The sequence below is a fragment of the Polypterus senegalus genome, chromosome 9, assembly GCF_016835505.1.
Source record: "Polypterus senegalus isolate Bchr_013 chromosome 9, ASM1683550v1, whole genome shotgun sequence".
Classification (NCBI taxonomy): domain Eukaryota; kingdom Metazoa; phylum Chordata; class Cladistia; order Polypteriformes; family Polypteridae; genus Polypterus; species Polypterus senegalus.
The window spans coordinates 1,407,254-1,427,375 of NC_053162.1; the positions used below are offsets into that span (position 1 = coordinate 1,407,254).

Sequence of the window (20,122 nt, forward strand, 5' to 3'; positions counted from 1 at the left end):
AAGAAAGTGACTGGAGAGAAATTAGTTGGAGTTTGAAGCCCCGGTTTAGCTGGTCATCTGTCAGCTCGTTTCACGTCTCATTTCTGTTTGGCTGTCATTTAATGAAGTAAAGAATCAATTCAGAGCACTTAATCCTTAAAAACAGGGGGCTATTAAAATGAAAGGAAAAAGAATTTATTTAGCAGTGAAAACTGGTCACTGATTAGGAAAAGGGTCAGAATGTAAACCTGCAGCCACTGCGGCCCTCCAGGCCCGGATTCGACACCCCTGCTCTTGAGCAAAGTAACACACAAGTAACTAATAGCACGTTACAAACATCCGAGTTTCCACTAACCAAAATGTTGCATTCTACAGTGTGGCAGAGCGCCAGGATACCCCTTTGGCACTGAATCTGGGGGAACAGCCACGGGCTGCCCATTACGTCCTCCGAAACGCTTGGTGGCAGCCCCCCCTGGGTTGCATCAGGGCCACAATCGTGGAACACCAGAGCTCAGCCCTCTTGGGCTCTGTGGCCACCGCCATGGGGAGCTGCACGGCATCCTGAGCCCGTGTGGGCTGTGATGCAGCCTGAATTAGGTCAATCATCACCTGCAGCACTTTCGGGTGGGCTATAAGAGGAGTCAGCAGCCACTACTTGAGGCACCAGAGTTGAGAGGAGGAGGAGGACAAAGCTGCCTGGGAGGAGTGGAAGAAGAGGGTGTTTTGATGTTTTTGGGGACTGTGTGGGCCTGTGGGACACGGGGAAGACGTGCCTCACGGCTGAAGAAAAAATAGATTTTTGTTACCGCTTTGACGTGCCTCCAGTGTCAGTCTGTGTCAGGTCGGCGCTGATGTAGCACTTTTGCCACAACAGAAACTGCCACAGCTGGTCTGGTTCCTCTTGTGCAGATGTCACAACTGTTGTTGTGTTTTTGGATGCACAGGTGCATCTCAGACAGTTTACTACTAAGCCAAATAGTAGGCAAATAGTTTACTAAGGTGGTGGATGTGGTTTTATAACCACCAGAGCAGAGAACCTTCAGATAAAAACTCTTGTACATGTGGGTAAAGTGATCACTTTAATTTGCCTGAAGGGCTGTGTCCACTACAGCTAAGAAACATCGTTTTTGTAGTTTATCAAGTGTTTGGTTTGCAATACTACTGTCCAGTCCCTGAACTTAAACACAAAGGCATGCTGGCTATTTAACAGGTCACTCATTACCACCTAAAACCTGATGCAACCCATCATACCACATGAAAACTCACCATGAGATTGCCATGGGTTTCCCACGTTGGAGCCTCAGCTCTGAACAGATCCTGAAATTGCTGCCGGTACCTTGGTATCAAGTCCTTTTCCAGCTTCTCAATGCATTTCGAATATTCTGCCTACAAAACAAAACAATTCTAAGAGATGTGCCACTGTGTACAAGAACAGAAATGAAATGGAAATGTGTGACCGTTGTCCTATCATGGACCCAAAACAATTTACAAAATAAGTATGTTAATAAGATCTTACTCTGTAAGGATGGCGCTCATCCTGGAAATATGTAAGAAGGAAAAGGACACAACGAAGAAGGCAGATCCTCTCATCATAGTAGTAATCGAAAATCTAACAGTAAAAACAAAAGGCAAAAAAAAATATCAAGTCATGAGAACTTGACTGAGAAATGAAAAAAAGAACTTATGATAGAAGTAGGCACTCTGTAACAGCTGCAATTGTGCGTGTAAGGCGGCTCTCTGGCCTGCAACGTAAAGAGTAAAGGAGTCAATGGACATGACAAGCAAAACAAACAGTTCTAGCATAACAACAGTACGATACATCCAATCATCCATCCATTATCCAACCCGCTATATCCTAACTACAGGGTCACGGGGGTCTGCTGCAGCCAATCCAAGCCAACAGAGGGCACAAGGCAGGAAACAAACCCCAGGCAGAGTGCCAGTCCACCGCAGACAATACGATACACAACCTCTCAGACGTAGAACTTCACCGATGAATGAATAATGTGCTATTAAAGCTGACTTCAAACTGTGGTAACACACATGCCTAAACTTGACAATTAATGAGTACAAAAAGGTGATCACAAATAAAAGACTTTTTCATGACACCTGACCCAGGTTGACTATTTACCTGATGTATAAGATGATGGAACCCAATTCTTGAACTGAAAGCAGGATCCAAGCAGGTTAAGCGACTTGTTTAAGGTCACAAATGCCGTTCACCCTATTCATACACTGATATAGTATTCTTTCTTGCTGCATAAACTAAACTGGATTTACATTAAACTAATAAAGAGTAACAACCCTCAACACCAATGACACAAATTTAAAAATACAGTTGAACCTTGGATTGTGAGCATAATTGGATCCTTAAACGTGCTTGTAATCCAAAGCACTCATATATCAAAGCGAATTTCCCCAAAATGAATAATGGAAACTCAGATGATTTGTTCCACAACCCAAAACTATTCATATAAGAATGATTAATACAAAATATAAAGTAAAAATACGTCAAACAAATTAACCTGCAGTTTACCTTTGAAGGAGACGAGAGAGAGGATGAGGAGGAGGAAGGTTATCGTGTAGGACGACTTTCACTCTGACTAACAGAATCCCTGCTATCTGTCGGCTCACTGGAATCTTCTTTTTTTGCGACTTTAACAAGGTGCCTATGCAATGACAGTTGCTTTTGCCTGAAGAGTCACTACACTTGGACACGAAATATAAAAATGCTTTACGCACTGTAAGGTTTCTAAACTCTTTTGGGTTTCCACCCAACGGGACGACACACAGAAGAGCATCACGAAACGCTGTCGCAGTTCGCTGTAAAAGAGAATCAGAAAAGATCGCGGACATGCTTTAAGCGCCTGCCATTGATGGGCGATACAAGGGCACAGTATAACCTGGGCATGAGCCTGCCTGACTGCCGAGTCTGTGTATAGGAGAGCGTCAGATCACACTACAATAAATAACCGCGATGTTCCTGTTTCATGCTAAATAAAGCTGGTGTTGCTAGAGTATTGAGACTCGGCTTCGTGTTTTGGGGTGCAAGACGGGGACTTGCATGTTACAACACACACACACACACACACACACACGTGGTCACAATGCTGTAGTAAAGAGTATACGCTTGTACAGATGTTGACTAGATTAGTGGGGCACACTGACTGAGACCAAGCATGGGAGACGATTAGAAGAACCATCAGCTGAGTTGTGATCATGTGATGCTCGGCAGACAAAGCGTACATAAATGTAATGAATTATTATTATTATCATCATCATACGGACTACTCGTATTGCAAGACCTCGATCATTTATCAAGTTAAAATTTATTAAAACGTTTAGCTCGTCTTGCAAATCACTCGCAGACCAAGTTACTCGCAATCCAAGGTTTTACTGTATCGCGTGCCGGGTACATCCTCTGCTGTACTACTCACCTTTAAAAGCAGGGCCTGACTCTGTCTTTCATCCTGCAACACAGTCTGAATAAAAAAAAATTCAAACAAACAGCCCACAGTGAACATCATCAAAACAGAAGTGGAAGCAGAGCACACACTAGATAGCAATGTTTTTAACCTTCAGTGACTCTCTTGTCCCCCGAAAATCCTCCTGTAGGTAAGACTGTAAAACCTGAACACTCTGCAGCTCATCAAGGTTCTAAAACAAAAAAGGAAAAACACGACGATGTATTCTCAGTTCTCTAATCAAAAAAGGCCAAATTAATCAGGGCAAATCACAGATATACATTTGACACCATTTACCAGAAATTTACTGATTCTGAGTGCAAAGTCTTTCATTGGTTGGGCCACATCTTTATCAGCCTTAAGCTTTTCAGCTGAAGCAGAGCTGTGGAAGTGAAATAAGAAAGGTTTTTACTCCACACGGGACAGGAAGTTCGTGCTTGAAGTTAGCTTCAGCTGATTAGCATGCTCTTAGACAAATCATCACAATGGTGCACCATCAGTGACACGACAATCACTTTGTATGTGTCTGCACAGCACTAAACGAAGGCTAATCCGTCATCCTCCAGCACCTTCAAACAATGACCAGGTGCTTCACAAAAATACAAAGCAAAAAAAACTTAATTACAGTGCTACCTCGGTGTACATCCCTAATCCGTTCCTGATCCGTTGACTTATACCAAACAGGACGTATACCAAATGAATTTTTCCCGTAAGAAATAAAAGGAAAATGATTAATCCGTTCCCATGAAAAAAAATCCTATTGTTACTGGCGTATTATACATTGATGGGGTTGTTAATTTAAACACTGTTTAATACTAAAATACATAAATACAAAAGCAATTAGATGAAATAAATGAAAATGTAAGCTCACTCTAGTTTTTCATAACGTCTCTGTTTTTCACAATCATAGATACCCTCGTTCTCGGCATACGGTATGCAGCAGCCAAGTCCCGGATACGCATGCCACCTTCATTCTTTTGAACATTCAATTCAAATTACGCGATAAAACATAAAATCACGTGAAAATTCACAGAGTTCTAGCGCGGGTTGTTCTCTGAATGCTAGCAACTGGCATACTGACACTCGTGGGCAGTCATGGCTTTTTCTCGAGAGAGGTAAACGAGGGAAGCGCGCGAGTCGTATTCCAAGCAAAATTTTTCGCGTCCAAATAAGACGTATACCAAGTTGGACTTATTCCAAAGTGGACGTATACCGAGGTACCACCGTATATAATTATGAAGTGGGTAAAGAGTACAAAAAAGAATTTAATTTATAACTATTTACAATTACTGTCAAAAACCTTTTTCATTTCTTGCCAAAAGCAAACATTAACAATTTACTTTTGTTTTTAACTCTTTACTTAAAAACCTCTCACCTGTACCTGGGTTTCTGTAAAATGAAACAACCGACAGCTAAATATCTGCGTTCCGCTTTACAGTGACATCTGTCAGGATTGCATACCTTGGAAGTTTGTAATAAGAAACTCCAGACAGCAAGCGCTCCCAATTCCTGTCCAACTCCAATTCAATTTGGGCCTAAACAAAAAATCAGAAAAATAAAATTAAGGTTTCTTTATTCAGTCAGGTTTACTCAAGAAAACATGAAATTTGCCTTCTCCGTTGCATCTAATAACAGACAGAATGAAATAAAACAAATAGTAACAAGACAGGTTAAGGTAAAGCAGTTCGATAATACATATTTACACCAAAAAAAAAAAAAAAAAGGTTACAGGCTATATATCAAAACGTTAATCATTATCTCCGATATTTCTTATCGAAAAGTCGAATGGCACAAGGAGGAAGAAAAGAATTTCTGGAGTGATTTGTGTGCGTTTTCAAAGCGACTCTCCTTCCTGATTTACTGAACTTTAGTTCTCCATGTAATGGATGTCTGTCGTCAGTTGAGATGATTTCCAGTTTCTTTAACGTTGCCTGCCCTCGGACACACACACACACACACACTAGTCACATCATCTTCATCAGCCCCAATAACTTTAGCTGCGTACTTCATAATCTGAGTTTGGGTTTGTCAGATTATTAAACCAGGCCATGAAACGGAGAGTGATTACAGACTGGATCAGACCGAGGTCCTTGTCTACTTTAATTAGGAGGAGAAATAAGCGCTGGTTGCATTTACAGAATACTTTTTTGTACTAGTATTCCAGTTAAGATTGTTAGTTCCTAAGTCTTTCTATTCAGTCACTATTTCTACCTCCTCTCCCAGAACTACAATGGGTGAACATACAGATTTCTGTCTCTTAAAATCAAATATCATTTCTTTGGTCTTTTTTACAGTCAGAGTGAGAGAGTTTTTATTGCACCAGTTTACCATCCAGTTCACTTGATTTAGATGATGGCTTTCATCCTCCCCAGATATGCGTCCTATGAGCATACTTGATAATGGAGCAGTGGTCACTGTTCTGTCTCAGGTCACTTGTGTAGAGTAAACAGTAATGAAGATAAGAGACACCCCTGCGGACCTCCTGTGCTTCAATGAATGACCATTGGAAAAGTGAACGATATAAAAGAAAGTCCTGAATCCATAGTGTAACAAATGGAATGACATTCATTCTGTTCAATTTCCCAATCAGTATATGAGGCTGTATGGTGTTGAACGCTGAAGAAAAATCCAAAAATAGTGCTCTGACATATGAAACAGGCTGATCAAGAGAGGGGCAGATTGATGTGAGGAAATTGGACTGAACAAGTAAAAAGAACAAATTACTGCCATAAATGACATCAAACTTCAAACGTGAAAACGCCTAATAAAACTGGACTGAAGTCACAATGCAGCCGATTACATCATTATAACCATGTCAAGCATGGCCGAAAAGAGCAAGAATTTATCTTTGCCAAATCATGGCAGGCTAATCTAAACATGGGATATTTTTTATGTTGCTTACATACAAGTGCACAATTATATAGAGGCCTATGGATGTTCATAACCTGGCTTTGTACGTCTGTTTGAACTTTCACTGGGAATATCCGTTTCTAATATATGTAAGCGAGCTGCTGGAAATGCTCCACTAGACTAGTCCATAGTAGGCTGTGTGGTGTTCTACACTGTGGTCTCCTGGGAAAGCAACCTAAGCTCAAAAGAAGCACAAAGCCTAAATAAACTTATCAGAAAGGTCTGCTCCATCACTGGGCAAACCCTGAAGACCTTAGAAGCCGTTATGGAAAAGAGGATGGCGGCAAAATTGGATAGCATCATGAAACAAATCACCACCAGGAGGCGCTCTCTTGGAGCACTTTTAGCCACAGTCTTATTCCACCATGGACTGCTAAGAAGTGCCTCAGGTGGTCTTTTCTGCCCACTGCTATCAGTCACTTTAATGCTCCTTTCCAATAATTTTGAAATATCTGCACAATATATATTTATTTAGTTCTCTATCAAATCGATTGATTGATTTGCCGTTATTTGTCCTTTGAGTCTGCATTCTTTTTTTTTTTTATCTTTCTGCTGCTGTGTGTATCTGAATTTCCCCATGGAAGTAATAAAGTTGATCTAATCTAATTAATGAGAAATCTGCAAAAATGGATAAGCTTTGCTACAAATTACAGAAAAACAGGAGGCAATGTAGATCAGAGGTTCTCAATCGGGGAACATCAGTAAACTTTCAGGGGGAACGCAAGTTAGCAGCAAAACACTCAGATCATTAAAAATCAAGTTACAGTGCGGGCCAACTAACCAATTTACAAAATACTGTAGCACCAAGGCCAGGATGCAGCCTGGGGACTACGAGACACTTGGATCTGGTGAGGCAGGCACAGAGCATCACGGAGAACTGCCTGTCATGTACACGAACAAAACATTCAAAAGACTTGCACTGCCAGAACAACAAGGGTGTGGCCCCTTGATTGGGCGAAATAAAAAGGAATGACTGGGCCGCAGAGGGGGCTTTACTTTGGAAGAGTTAGCAGGTGCAGTGGCGAGCACATCAACTTGAAACGGCAGCTCAGGTGATTTTTGGAGAAAAGAGCAACAGGGTCATTGTTGACTGTGTGGAGGTGCAGAAACTGCAGCGAGTGTAAAAGTGGAGTGTGAAGTAGGCGTGTGCGATATACATCGTTTACGATTATATCTTAATTGCTGTTTTAACGATGTGCAGACTTAAATTATCAAGTAGAAGAAAGTAAAAGAAAGAGTTCATTCACAAATGCAACAGTATAGACCACTGCGCGTGCACAAAGCGAGTTGCGTAGGCGTGAACGTCCAGCAAGCCGCAAGTTAGCGTCGCTCCCTGCCTCAAAATGAGTGAACAAACAGCACCAGATGGTAGAAGAGCCACGCCATCTACGTTGTCAGAGTTAATTGCCAGACATCGTTCATTCTCACTCGCATGGCAGTGGTTTGGTTTTGAAAAGACTGATGTTGCTCAAAAGACGGCAATCTGCAAACTATGTGGTAAATCGGTTGCCATTAAAGACAGCTCGACAACTAACATGTTTCACCATTTGCAAACTAACCACCGCACAGAATACGAAGAATATGAAAAGCTTAAAGAGTCAACTGTCCAGCACAAGTCTAAAGTAACCAAGGTACAAGCACAAAAACACACTCGGCAAACTTTAGCGGACTCATTCTGCAAAAAAGTGCCTTACGACAAGAAAAGCAACAGATGGCATGACATAACAAACACCGTCACCACTTACATCGCAAAAGATATGGTGCCAATTCAAGTGGTTGAGAGAGATGGTTTTAAACAGCAATTGAATACTTGAGACCCAAGGAACACACTGCCTGGCCGAAAATATTTCAGTCAAACAGCTCTGCCTAAGTTGTATGATTCGTGTCGCCAAACTCTGACGCATAAACCGCAAAAGGTTTCACATTTTGCCAACACAACGGATTTATGGTCAAGCCGAACATCCGAGCCGTACCTCTCCCTGACGGTGCATTTCATTGACGAAAACTAGCAACTGCAAAGCTTTTGTTTGCAAACATCCTACTTCCCACAAGATCACACTGGCGACATCATTGCGTAAGGTCTGAAAGATGCGCTGGCATCATGGTCACTGCGAGAAGACCGCATGGTTTGCATGACAACAGACAGCGGGGCTAACGTTGTCAGTGCACTACGGATTAATAACTGGAAGAGGCTACCTTGTTTTGGGCATAGGCTTCATATTGCGATTGGTGCGTAATTTGGGGTTCCTCTATAAAATGCGGTTTAGCTTAAATTGATCTTATTTATTATGACGTTTAAAAATACAAAAAGACCTGATAAGTAAAGTTATAGAGGACATAATTCAATATAATTTGAAATAATACATTACATTATCTTGGAATTATCATTATCGTCAAAGTCCCAGAAAATATCGAGATATATATTTTATTTTCCAATACCGCACACCCTAGTGTGAAGAGGGATGGCAGTGGCATGACCTGGAGCGGGACACCAGGTGAAGACCACGTGGAGAGGAGCATGCGCAGTAGTGTGGCCACTACACCAATCTGTAGTGGTGAAGAAGGAGCTAAGCCTGAAGGCAAAGCTCTCGATTTACAAGTTGATCTACATCCTTACACTCACCTACTGTCATGAACTTTGGGTAATGATGACAAGGATGGAACTACAGGTACAAACGGTCCCTTAGAGATAGGGTGAGAAGCACAAACATATGGAAAGGGCTCAGAGTTGAGCTGCTAACCCTTCTCATTGAGAGGAGCCAACTGATGTGGTTCGGGCATCTGATACAGATGTCTCCGGGACACCTCATAGTGGAAGTTTTATGGGCAGGACCAGAAGAGAGGAGACCACAAGGAAGGCCCAGGGCTCACTGGGAGGACTGTATCTCCCCAATGGCCCAGAAATGCCATGGGATCCCACAATATGAGTTGCCAAATGTGAATTGGGAAAGGGAAAATAGGCCTCACTGCTAAGACTATGACAGAAATGATCCAATTATCCAATCATGGATAAGAGGTGAAAAATGAATGAATAAAAAAGTTCAAAAACAGGCTCCCTTGTCAAGTCTGCAGCAAATTAGAACACTCTAGACGAGAACAGGCCATTCAGCCCAACAAAACTCACCAGTGCTCTACACTTATTTCTTTCAAAAAAAAAACAATCGAGCCGAGTTTTGAAAGTCCCTAACGTCTTACTGTCCACCACACTACTTGGTCGCTTATTCCAAGTGTCTATCATTCTTTGTGTAAAGAAAAACTTCCTAATGTTTGTGTGACATTTCCCCTTCACAAGTTTCCAACTGTGTCCCCGTGTTCTTGATGAACTCATTTTAAAATACAAGTCTTGATCCACTGGACTAATTCGCTTCATCATTTTAAACACTTCAATCATGTCACCTTCTTCTTTTGCTTAAATTGTAAAGGCTCAGCTCTTTTAATCTTTCTCCATAATTCAACCCCTTTAGTCCTTTTATCAGCCTAGTCGCTCTTCTCTGGACCTTCTCTTGTGCTGCTATGTGCTTTTTGTAGACCCAAACTGCACCCAGGACTCCAGATGAGGCCTCACCAGTGCGTTATAAAGCCTGAGCAGAACCTCCTGTGACTTGTACTCCACACGTCAAGGCGCTATATAACCTGACATTGTGTGAGCCTTCTTAATGGCTTCTGAACACTGTCGAGAAGTCGATAGCTTAGAGTCCACTACGACTCCTAAATCCTTCTCATAAGGTGGGCTCTCGATTTTCTGACCTCCCTTTGTGCGTTCAAACCTCACATTTTCACTTCCTATGTGAGATTCTTTACATTTACTGACATTAAATTTCATCTGCCCAAGCCTGTCTGCTATCCAAGTCCTTCTGTGATGATGTGACAGATTCCAAATGATCTGCTAATCCACCTATCTTGGTATCCTCTGTAAACTTAACCAGCTTGTTACTTATATTTCTATCTAAATCATCTATAAATATAAATTAAAAACAGCAGAGGCCCCAGCACTGACCCCTGCTGGTCAACACTCTTAACATCGGCCAGTTCTGATGAGGTTCCTCCCACCATCACCGTTCTGCTTCCTGTGTCTGAACCAATTCTGCACCCGTCTACAAACATCACCCTGAACTCCCCCTTCTTGTAGTTTGAACATCACCTTGAACTGTCACTTGTACAAGTGGGTATCATGGGGGGGTCATAAACACTGAGAACCACAGTTGTAGATCATTTATTATAGTAAAAAGTGCACATACTGGTTCCCTTAGTGCTGATCTCCCCAAAAGGATTGTCCATAACTCTCTGCTACTCCTGCAAAAGAAAGACAAGGCACTGTAAATATCAAGTGTTACTGAAGATGTCACAAATAACACAAACAACTACTGGAGACAAAGAACACACCAAACAAAACACATCTGCAAGGAATTCGAACTGGGTGATATGTTGAAAATGAACTGATAATAACAAGAAGATGCTCCCACCAAACAATTTTGCTCATGTCTGTTGTCACGCACGCATGAGTGGGAGACCGCGGAAGGATCTTGACACACCTGGGAAGACATTCGCTGGCAGGGAATGGCGGGGCACTAACTTTCTCCCTATGCTTTCTTACAGGAAAAAAGACGCACGCCACCATAAGACGGGTTTGCCCGCACTGCGTTACTTCCGCCCTTCCTCCTCCATCTTTTCCTGACGTCATCGATCCCATCCTCCCTCACGGTTCCATCCCAGCAATCCCTTACTTCCAGCTCCTCCCCCATAAAATGGCCGCCGACGCCATGATTCGGCACCGCGCTTATGAACAGTTTTTGTTTATAGTTTTGACCAGTTTTTTTCATTTATTGTGGATTATCGACAATATACGGGGCCGGAAAACCCCAAACCTTTTTGCTGTCTCCTCCTCACTCTTTTACACTGTATATATTAAAAACACACACAGCAGCACCTTATCACAGTCGCCAACTCCAGTAACTAACTGCTTTCATTGGAAACATGTTGCCGAGATTAAACCGAACACAAGCAACTTCTGTCATTGCTTGAAACTCAACCATGTTGTGTGTGGACTAAAAAGAAAAAGAACACACAAGAAACTGCTAAGTGCCCTTGTGGCCAAAGTGGTTTCTCAAAGCGGCATTCGCTAATCGCACTCCATACCCAAAAAGGAACAACATTAGTAACTAAAGTCTACACATCCCTGTTAAAATGACAGGTTTTTGTGATGTAAATAAATGAACCAAGTGTGTCAGGACTTTCCCCAGCTTTATAGTGAAATTGCCGCCTGTACAAAGGAGGAGAAAACAAATCAGAGAAAATAAATAAATATTTACAAAAACCTGCCTGTCTGCCCACCCTAAACTAGCATACTGGCCCAGAAAGCTACATGGCCCTCAGCATCAAGTCCTTCCAAGAGAACCCTAAATACAAAGAGGACTGCTTCATTGATGTTAGGTAGAGTGCCCAGAGGGGGACTGGGTGGTCTCGGTACTCCTGCAGATTTTATTTTTCTCTCCAGCCGTCTGGAGTTTTTTTTTGTCCTCCCTGCCCATCAGACCACCTTACTCTTATTCAATGTTAATTAGTGTCGTCTTATTCTAATTCTTACTTTGTCTTTTATTTCTCTTTTCTTCATCATGTAAGGCACTTTGAGCTTCATTATTTGTATGAAAATGTGTGACAGAAATAAATGTTGTTGTTGGTGAAGCACCTCCTGATTTGACGTCTGCCAACTTGGCACATCTTGACTTGGTCATATTTTCCACCCAATTGAGAGGGCCTCTCCTGTGCACGGGTCTGGGCCATTCCAGAAGGTTGATCTTCTTTTGGTGAAGCCATTCCTTTGATGATGTGGATGCCTGCTCGGAGTGGTTGTCATGCCGACAGGTGAAATTCCTCTTTCCTCCAGCTTCCTGCCAGATGTATATTTGGAGCCATTCATCATCGCTTACAGCTGAAGTAGTCCCAAATCAAGATGCTGCCACCAGCACCACTCTTCACCATGGCTATGTTTTTTGTTTTTTTTTTTTTGGTGATGTGCCATGTTGTTTTTGTCCCAAACATATCTTTGCAAATTATGGTCAAAATGTTTAAGCCTTGGTCATGGTTTTGGGAGACTCGGTGGATCTTTTTGTTAAATCTAGCCAGGTTTGGATATTCTTCTTCATGAGACAAGGCTTCTCTCATGCTACCCTACCCCACCGCCCAGACATTTGAAGAATACGAGAGAGAGAGATTGTTATCACACGTAGGCAGCAACCAGTACTTGCCAGGAAGTTGTGCAGCTCCTTTAGCCCTTAAACTGCTGGAACAGGCTATAGTCGGTTCCCAATGCAATTTGCCAGCACGCCGGAGCTGCTCAGTCAGTGCCGTATATTCGTTGACCAACCAGCTCATGACCACTGCCGGCCCCGGCAGCACTGCAGCCTCACTGTCCCTGGGATTGAGCCGCTGCACTAGACTGGCCTGCCAGCGTCAGCGCTTACCTCCGTGTGCTTGCTCGATTTACTGAATCTCATCAATGGTGTCGGCTGCACCTTGTACATATAATAATTGATTGTTAAAGTACTTTTTTACAGTTCATTAGCAGTGTGTAAAAGGATCAGTGCTGCAGTATTTGTGATGCTCTTTGCATGAAAAAAAAAAAATGTGTTCCATTAAAATTTCACATTTTCTTTGTGAATTGTGACATTTACTTAAAAAGTGCAGCAAAAAAAGTATTTGGCACCCAGAGGTACATTAACCCCCAAGTATGTTGCGGTTTAAGGGTTAATGTTGCCATTAAAGTCTCTTGGCAGCCTCTCTGACCAGTTTTCAGTTCTTGGCAGAGCCACCGTTGTGCCATATTTGTTGATAATTGCCCTCAATGTGCTCCAAATACCCTCTCCTGGATCGATCCCTTTTCACAATGAAGTCCCGGTTATCTTTTAAAAGCTCTTGACAGACCACGGCTTTTACACTAAGATGTCGTCAGGATTACCTTAGAGGAAGGGCTGAACGATCGGAGGGCAATCACAGTTGGCAGTGTACGTTAACGACGATACTGGACGTGACTCTGAACACAGCCACATCATTAACTATACTTACTTATGCAACCCGGCTTTTGATTTGGACCGTTTTTCTTCCCCTTTCTGATTTGTTTTACATTCTTTGTAAATGTTGCACTGTTGTGATAGAAGTGTAGAAAGTTCCGACACGATTCACTTTGGTTTCATTTTTTTGTACATCACACAAACCTGCCGGTTTTAACATTCACTGTACTTCTTAGCAAAAGACACAGTCCTTTAGGTAACTTCAGTTTGCTTTTTACTGTAAATCAATTAAAATATGTATTACTTCTGGCAGTTTCTATTGATGAAATAAAGAGATAAATAGATTTAGTTTGAATTTCATAAATATCTCAAGTCTGAAAAGTTAGAATGTACGCTATAACAAACTATGAGTTGTCAAGTACCGAAGTACAGCAAAACCACCAAGTGCTGCACTGACGCCGTGTGGTAGAATTTGGGCCGATACCGAGCACCAACGTCAAGGCACTGGATCAGCTGATTCAGACAAGAGTTTTGTTTTTTTTTTTTTTTACAGTTTTTCATCCCTTTAAAAAATTCCCTTTCCACTAAGCTCTCACATACCCAGACATGCTGCAGTCTAAGGTGCTACATTCAAGTGTTAACTTTGGTATAGTTAAACTACTGTATAGCTATAGCTGTTCATCTTTTATTGACAAAATGAAATTCTGTAGGCGATGTGACAATAGATGGCGCTATACCAGCACGTAACCCAACACAGACAGACACAAATTCATGCTTTTTGTTGTCTTCTTATCCAATTCAGCACGGCACACAGTGCACAAATCACCTCAATATAGCTCAGTCCTTCTCTTCGACGCTTTTACTTCACTCCTCTCTCTCACAAGCTCCGCCCTCTGACACCCGACTCCAGCTCCCTTTTACAATACACCCAGATGTGCTCCAGCTGCTCCCCAATGGCCCTCCTGCACCACCTCCTGGTGTGGTGAAAGACCTGCATGGGCATCCAGAAGCACTCGGAGTGTACCTGGTTCCCGTACCGGCAGCACTTCCTGGTTTGGCGGACGTACTGAAGTCCAAGGCTCTGGAACCATCTAGGTGCCCACTGGCGTGGCCCACAAGGCTGAGCTTCCAATCTCTGTCCCTGTGGCACCAGCACCCACCAGGGTGGCTGCCTTCTCCTCTCCTGGTACAGTAATCCCTCCTCGATCGCGGGGGTTGCGTTCCAGACCCCCCCGCGATAGGTGAAAATCCGCGAAGTAGAAACCATATGTTTGTATAGTTATTTTTATATATTTTAAGCCCTTATAAACTCTCCCACACTGTTAACATTATTAGAGCCCTCTAGACATGAAAGTTTAAACTGAGCTCCATGACAAGACAGAGATGACAGTTCTTTCTCACAATTAAAAGAATGCAAACATATCTTATCTTCAAAGGAGCGCCGTCAGGAGCAGAGAATGTCAGAGAGAGCGCTCGCTAAGAAAAGCAAACAAAGCAGCGGGTACAGATGGTGTATCTCCACAACTGCTGAAGGCCTGTGCACTGGAACTGGGGAGTCCTCTACAGCGCATCTTCAACCTGAGCCTGGAACAGGGGAGAGTCCTGAGGCTTTGGAAAACATCTTGTATCACCTCAGTCCCAAAGGTATCACGTCCTGGTGAGCTGAATGACTTCCGGCCTGTTGCTCTGACGTCACATGTGATGAAGACCATGGAGCGACTGCTGCTTCACCACCTGAAGCCACAAGTCCACCATGCCCTCGACCCTCTGCAGTTCGCATACCAGGAGAAGGTGGGAGCGGAGGATACCATCATCTACATGCTACACGATCCCTCTCCTACTTGGACAGAGGCAGTGGTGCTGTAAGAATTCTGTTTCTGGACTTCTCTAGCGCCTTCAACACCATCCAACCTCGGCTCCTCAGGGACAAGCTGACAGAGATGGGAGTAGATTCACACCTGGTGACATCGGTGGATCGTGGACCATCTTACAGACAGACCTCAGTATGTGCGTCTCGGGAACTGTAGGTCTGACATTGTGGTCAGCAGCACAGGAGCACCGCAGGGGATTGGACTTTCTCTGGTCCTGTTCAGCCAACATACATCAGACTTCCAATACAACTCAGAGTCCTGCCACGTGCAAAAGTTCACTGACGACACTGCTATGGTGGGCAGCATCAGGAGTGGGCAGGAGGTGGAGTATAGGAACCTAATTAAGGACTTTGTTAAATGGTGCGACTCAAACCACCTACACCTGAACACCAGCAAAACCAAGGAGCTGGTGGTGGATTTTAGGAGGACCAGACGGCTCATGGTCTCCGTGATCATCAGAGGTGACTGTGCAGAGGGTACAGACCTGTAAATACCTGGGAGTGCAGCTGGATGATAAACTGGACTGGACTGCCAATACTGATGAGCTGTGTAAGAGAGGTCAGAGCCGACTATACTTCATTAGAAGACTGGCATCCTTCAACATCTGCAATAAGATGCTGCAGATGTTCTATCAGACGGTTGTGGCGAGTGCCCTCTTCTACGCGGACAAACTGGTGAGGAAGGCAGGCTCTATTGTAGGCACGGAGCTGGACAGTCTGACATCCGTGGCAGAGCGATGGGCGCTGAGCAGACTCCTGTCAATCATGGAGAATCCACAACATCCACTGAACAGGATCATCTCCAGACAGAGGAGTAGCTTCAGTGACAGACGGCTGTCACCATCCTGCTCCACTGACAGACTGAGGAGACCCCACACTATGTGACTCGGGGGGGTAAACATTATACAAAGTTATTGTCTGTTAAACCTCCATTGTTAACACTCTTTAATTTAATACTGTTATTATCGGTAAGCTGCTGCTGGAGTATGGGAATTTCACCTTGGGATTAATAAAGTATTTAAAAATACTAAAATACAGACTTTTCAACTAATAAAATATGTACAGAAAGTATCAAACTAAATGGCACTAAAGAAAATAAAATAGTTACCCTATTGTTTAATTTCTTCTGCAATGTACTTGTCAAAAGCAAAGCTTCATTTTAAAAAGTAGTTTTCACTTTTTGTTTGGCAAAAATATATCCATTCTCACACACAGTTAAACACTGCTTACATGTAAATATATATATACACACACACACACACACACACACACTTCTTTCATCATTTTTGAATCATTAGTTGCACTACAGTTTTTTTTGCAGTTAAATATGAATACAGTTTTGTTTTCTTCAGTGTACCATCTTGACATTTTTAATTCTTGAGGTGTAATTCCAAATATGGACGACCATTTCTGACCAGAACATATGCCGTGTGACACACACAAATACATTCTAAGCAGTCCAACCCTTTATACAAAAGCTGCAGATCTCTAAAGCGTTTTTAAGATGTTTCTTGAGAAGGCCGACATGCTTAACAAGTTTACAAGTCAAGCAGACTCGTGTGCTGTTCGACTAGAAGTCTTTGTTTACCAAGCAGGAATTTCAAATTCTTCTTTTACTAACTGAAGATGTGGGCTGCTGTACTTGAGACAAGCTCGCTCACCATCCAAACTGGGACAGCGGCGTCCATTTTCAGTTCATTAAAGAAGCTGTCCTTGCTGTCTGGTCTGACTAACCGCACTCCCCCAATTCCTTCATCTCCATTTACTGCTCCACTTTCTTTAATGTAAAGGCCCTCTGGTAAAGTCGGCCTGCCTTGGTGCTCTCGGTTTACAGGAAGTTCAGAAAGAAGATGCTTCTCTCTTTGGTTTCTGTAATCGTCCATTTCTACTCCTCGCGTCTTAATCGGAGCAGCACTGGAATAAGCGTTCGTTGTCCTTAAATTACTGAGATGCTGTGTGTGCGGATTTACAAATCTTGCACATTTACACCAAGGCACATTATATGATATAGTAAAGGATGATCTGTTCTGTTTGTAGTACTCGGGTCTTGTACTGTGTTAGCCATTATGAATGTAGTGAGAAGTCAAGCAAAATGACCCCTTTGAACGGCTAACTAGAAAGATTACTATATGTGAGCTTTCGAGGCGACTCAGGCGAGATGTAATGTTGATCTGTGACGTTTAGATATCTCCGAGACACGGCAACTACAACAACATTTATTTCTATAGCACATTTTCATACACACAGTGTAGCTCCAAGTGCTTTACATAATGAAGAATAGAAAAATAAAAGACACAATAAGAAAATAAAATAAGTCAACATTAATTAACATAGAATAAGAGTAAGGTTCAGGGTGGACAGAAAAAACAAACAAAAAAAAAACTCCAGACGGCTGGAGAAAAAAATAAAATCTGTGGGGATTCCAGACCACGAGACCACCCGGTCCTCTCACCACTAATCACCATTTCAAAAAAAAAAAAGTTTTTATTGAAAAGAGATACAATCCAATCCATCTGTTTATGACTTTTGTCACGTTTACAACAGATATAGCTTATATATTATCAAAAAAGCTCTTCGTGGCATAAAACAGATCAATTTCTCTCTTTGGGTTAGCTGTCAATTATAGAAGAAGAAGAAAAAAAAAAAAAACCTATTTACAGAAGACAGGGGATGTATAGACAATACTTATCATAAAACACAGGTTCTATAACAGAAAGACATCGGGTTCAATAGGAGTTATATACTCAATCCACCTGGACCAAAACTCGACAAACACATCTATTTGGTTATTCATACTGAAAGTAATTTTCTCCATTATAAACACATTTTTTACAACATAAATCCAATCCTGTATTTGTGGCGGATTAGGTTTGTACCAGCATCTAGTAATAGCTTTTTTACTTGAAGCAAGAATTATTCTATACATGTATTTTTTTTTCCCTTCCCAGGAAACCATTGACACCGTGCCCATATAAAGTACTTTAAAACTGAAATCAATTGTAATGTTTAAAATAATCTCCAATACCTTATGTATATCTTTCCAAAAACCTCTAATTTTAGGACATCCCCAAAATATGTGAAAATGGTTCGCATCCTGTGAGCCACAATGTCTCCAACAATTTGAGTTGCCTTGAAAATTATTTTTCTGTTTTGGGGTAAGGAAAAAAAACCTAATAGTATTTCTCCAGCAGAATTCTCTCCAATATGGAGAACGGGAGGTTGCCCATTGTTGTTTACATGTATTTTCCCAGTCCTTGGTTGAGAAGATAATCTTTAATCTTTCTTTAATGTAAATCCATCAAGACTCTATAAAGTTTTGTAATAGTCTTAAACATTGGTTCAGCCTTATAAGCCGAGGAGAATATTTTAACTAGAGCACTCTTATTTGGCTCCTCATCGATCGATCCCTTTTTTAATTTTCTGGCAGAAATGTTGTCGGAGCTGGAGGTATCTGTAAAAGTCTTTGGATTCCAAACTAAATTTTTCTTTTAGAGAATTAAAATCTAATAATTGTCCTTTATCCATGATTGAGCAATAAGCAGTGATCCCTTTCTTAGCCCAGGGGTTGGCATTTTTGAAAAAAAAAATGACCATGAAAGTTCTCATTACCAGTTGAATCGTGTTACTGTAATATTGATCTGAGGTGACATCACTCGCACCATCTGCCTGCGCTGTGCACAGTAGACGACATCATTTGATTTGAGTAACACACACACACACACACACACAGAGGACTCTCAGCCGAGCGATAACTCAGCACAAGACATGCGCCAATACGCCTTTCTGAGGCCTTAGTGCTCATCCTAGTTCTTTCCAAGCCAGAGGTTTGCTTTTCTTTGTAGTCATTCTGCTGTGTACTTGGGAGTGAGTTTCCCGTTTGTCATAATATATTCATCCATCCATCCATTTTCTAACCCGCTGAATCCGAATACAGGGTCACGGGGGTCTGCTGGAGCCAATCCCAGCCAACACAGGGCTCCTTTTTCTTATTGAGTGTCTGTAAAAAGCCATTTCCCTAGGGGACAAATAAAGTGCAAATGTATCACTAAACATCTGAATGGTTTGGAGCCTAATAACTTGTTACTGCATACTTAGAGCGAGGATGTCAATAAACACCATTTTAACATTTAGCTGATTTGAAGAAAATAAAAAGCACCATTACAACGCACCACGATTTCAATAAAGCTTCTTTATCAAACTGCAAATCCATCTCATAAAAGACATTTACTGTTGTGGAAAAGAGGGCAGTGACAAAATTGGATGCCATCATGAGAACTCGCTCTCTCGTAGCACGATCAGCCACAGGCTTATTCTACCATGGTGTGTGTGCTAAGAAGCACCTCTGGGGGTCTTTTCTGCCCACTGCTATCAGGCAATTCAATGCTTCCACCCAATGTACTTGTTAAGTTCATTTTTACTGTGGCGGTGCCAAGGTGTCACCCGCTGCATTGGGTCCCAATCCTGGTGTGGTGGGTGTGGCAACACGCTGCCAACTCAGCACACGCTCTACTGATCAACTGACTGGCGAGTCCGTCTTCTTGTTTTTATGCATCCGAATTTCTGTGAGGGATTAATAAAGATTCTCTAATCTAATCTACAGAGCTGAATCGAGCATTTTAACAAAGTGGAACCCCTCCTCATTCTGGGCACTCCAATGACGTGCACAATGTGAATTTACAATACAACAAGTGGTCCCTCATGGGCACCTTTCATAACACGGGCATAAGCAGCAAGCATTCAAAGTAGACAGAAAGCACATTTTAGTGGAGTGTGTGGTATGAGCACACGAAGCAACGTTAGTCATACGTAACAGTCATCAGTGTCAGTGAGCACCTGCTCCTTTAACCATTCTAAGCTCTGATGGCGCGGCCTGCCACCAGGCTGCCTTTTCT

The 20,122-nt window shown here is 42.3% G+C and overlaps 1 protein-coding gene across 1 annotated transcript in view; it reads right to left on the minus strand.

Moving 5' to 3' along the window:
• The window catches only part of nup188 (nucleoporin 188), a 116,259-nt gene that overhangs the window by 81,477 nt on the left and 14,660 nt on the right, over window positions 1-20,122 (minus strand). Inside the window, exons 2-8 of the mRNA XM_039762583.1 lie at window positions 10,592-10,646; window positions 4,905-4,978; window positions 3,741-3,825; window positions 3,556-3,636; window positions 3,417-3,461; window positions 1,496-1,588; window positions 1,246-1,365 (exon numbers count right to left, since the gene is read on the minus strand). Coding sequence (XP_039618517.1) covers window positions 1,246-1,365; window positions 1,496-1,588; window positions 3,417-3,461; window positions 3,556-3,636; window positions 3,741-3,825; window positions 4,905-4,978; window positions 10,592-10,646 — 553 coding nt within the window. The remainder of the gene's footprint in view (window positions 1-1,245; window positions 1,366-1,495; window positions 1,589-3,416; window positions 3,462-3,555; window positions 3,637-3,740; window positions 3,826-4,904; window positions 4,979-10,591; window positions 10,647-20,122) is intronic.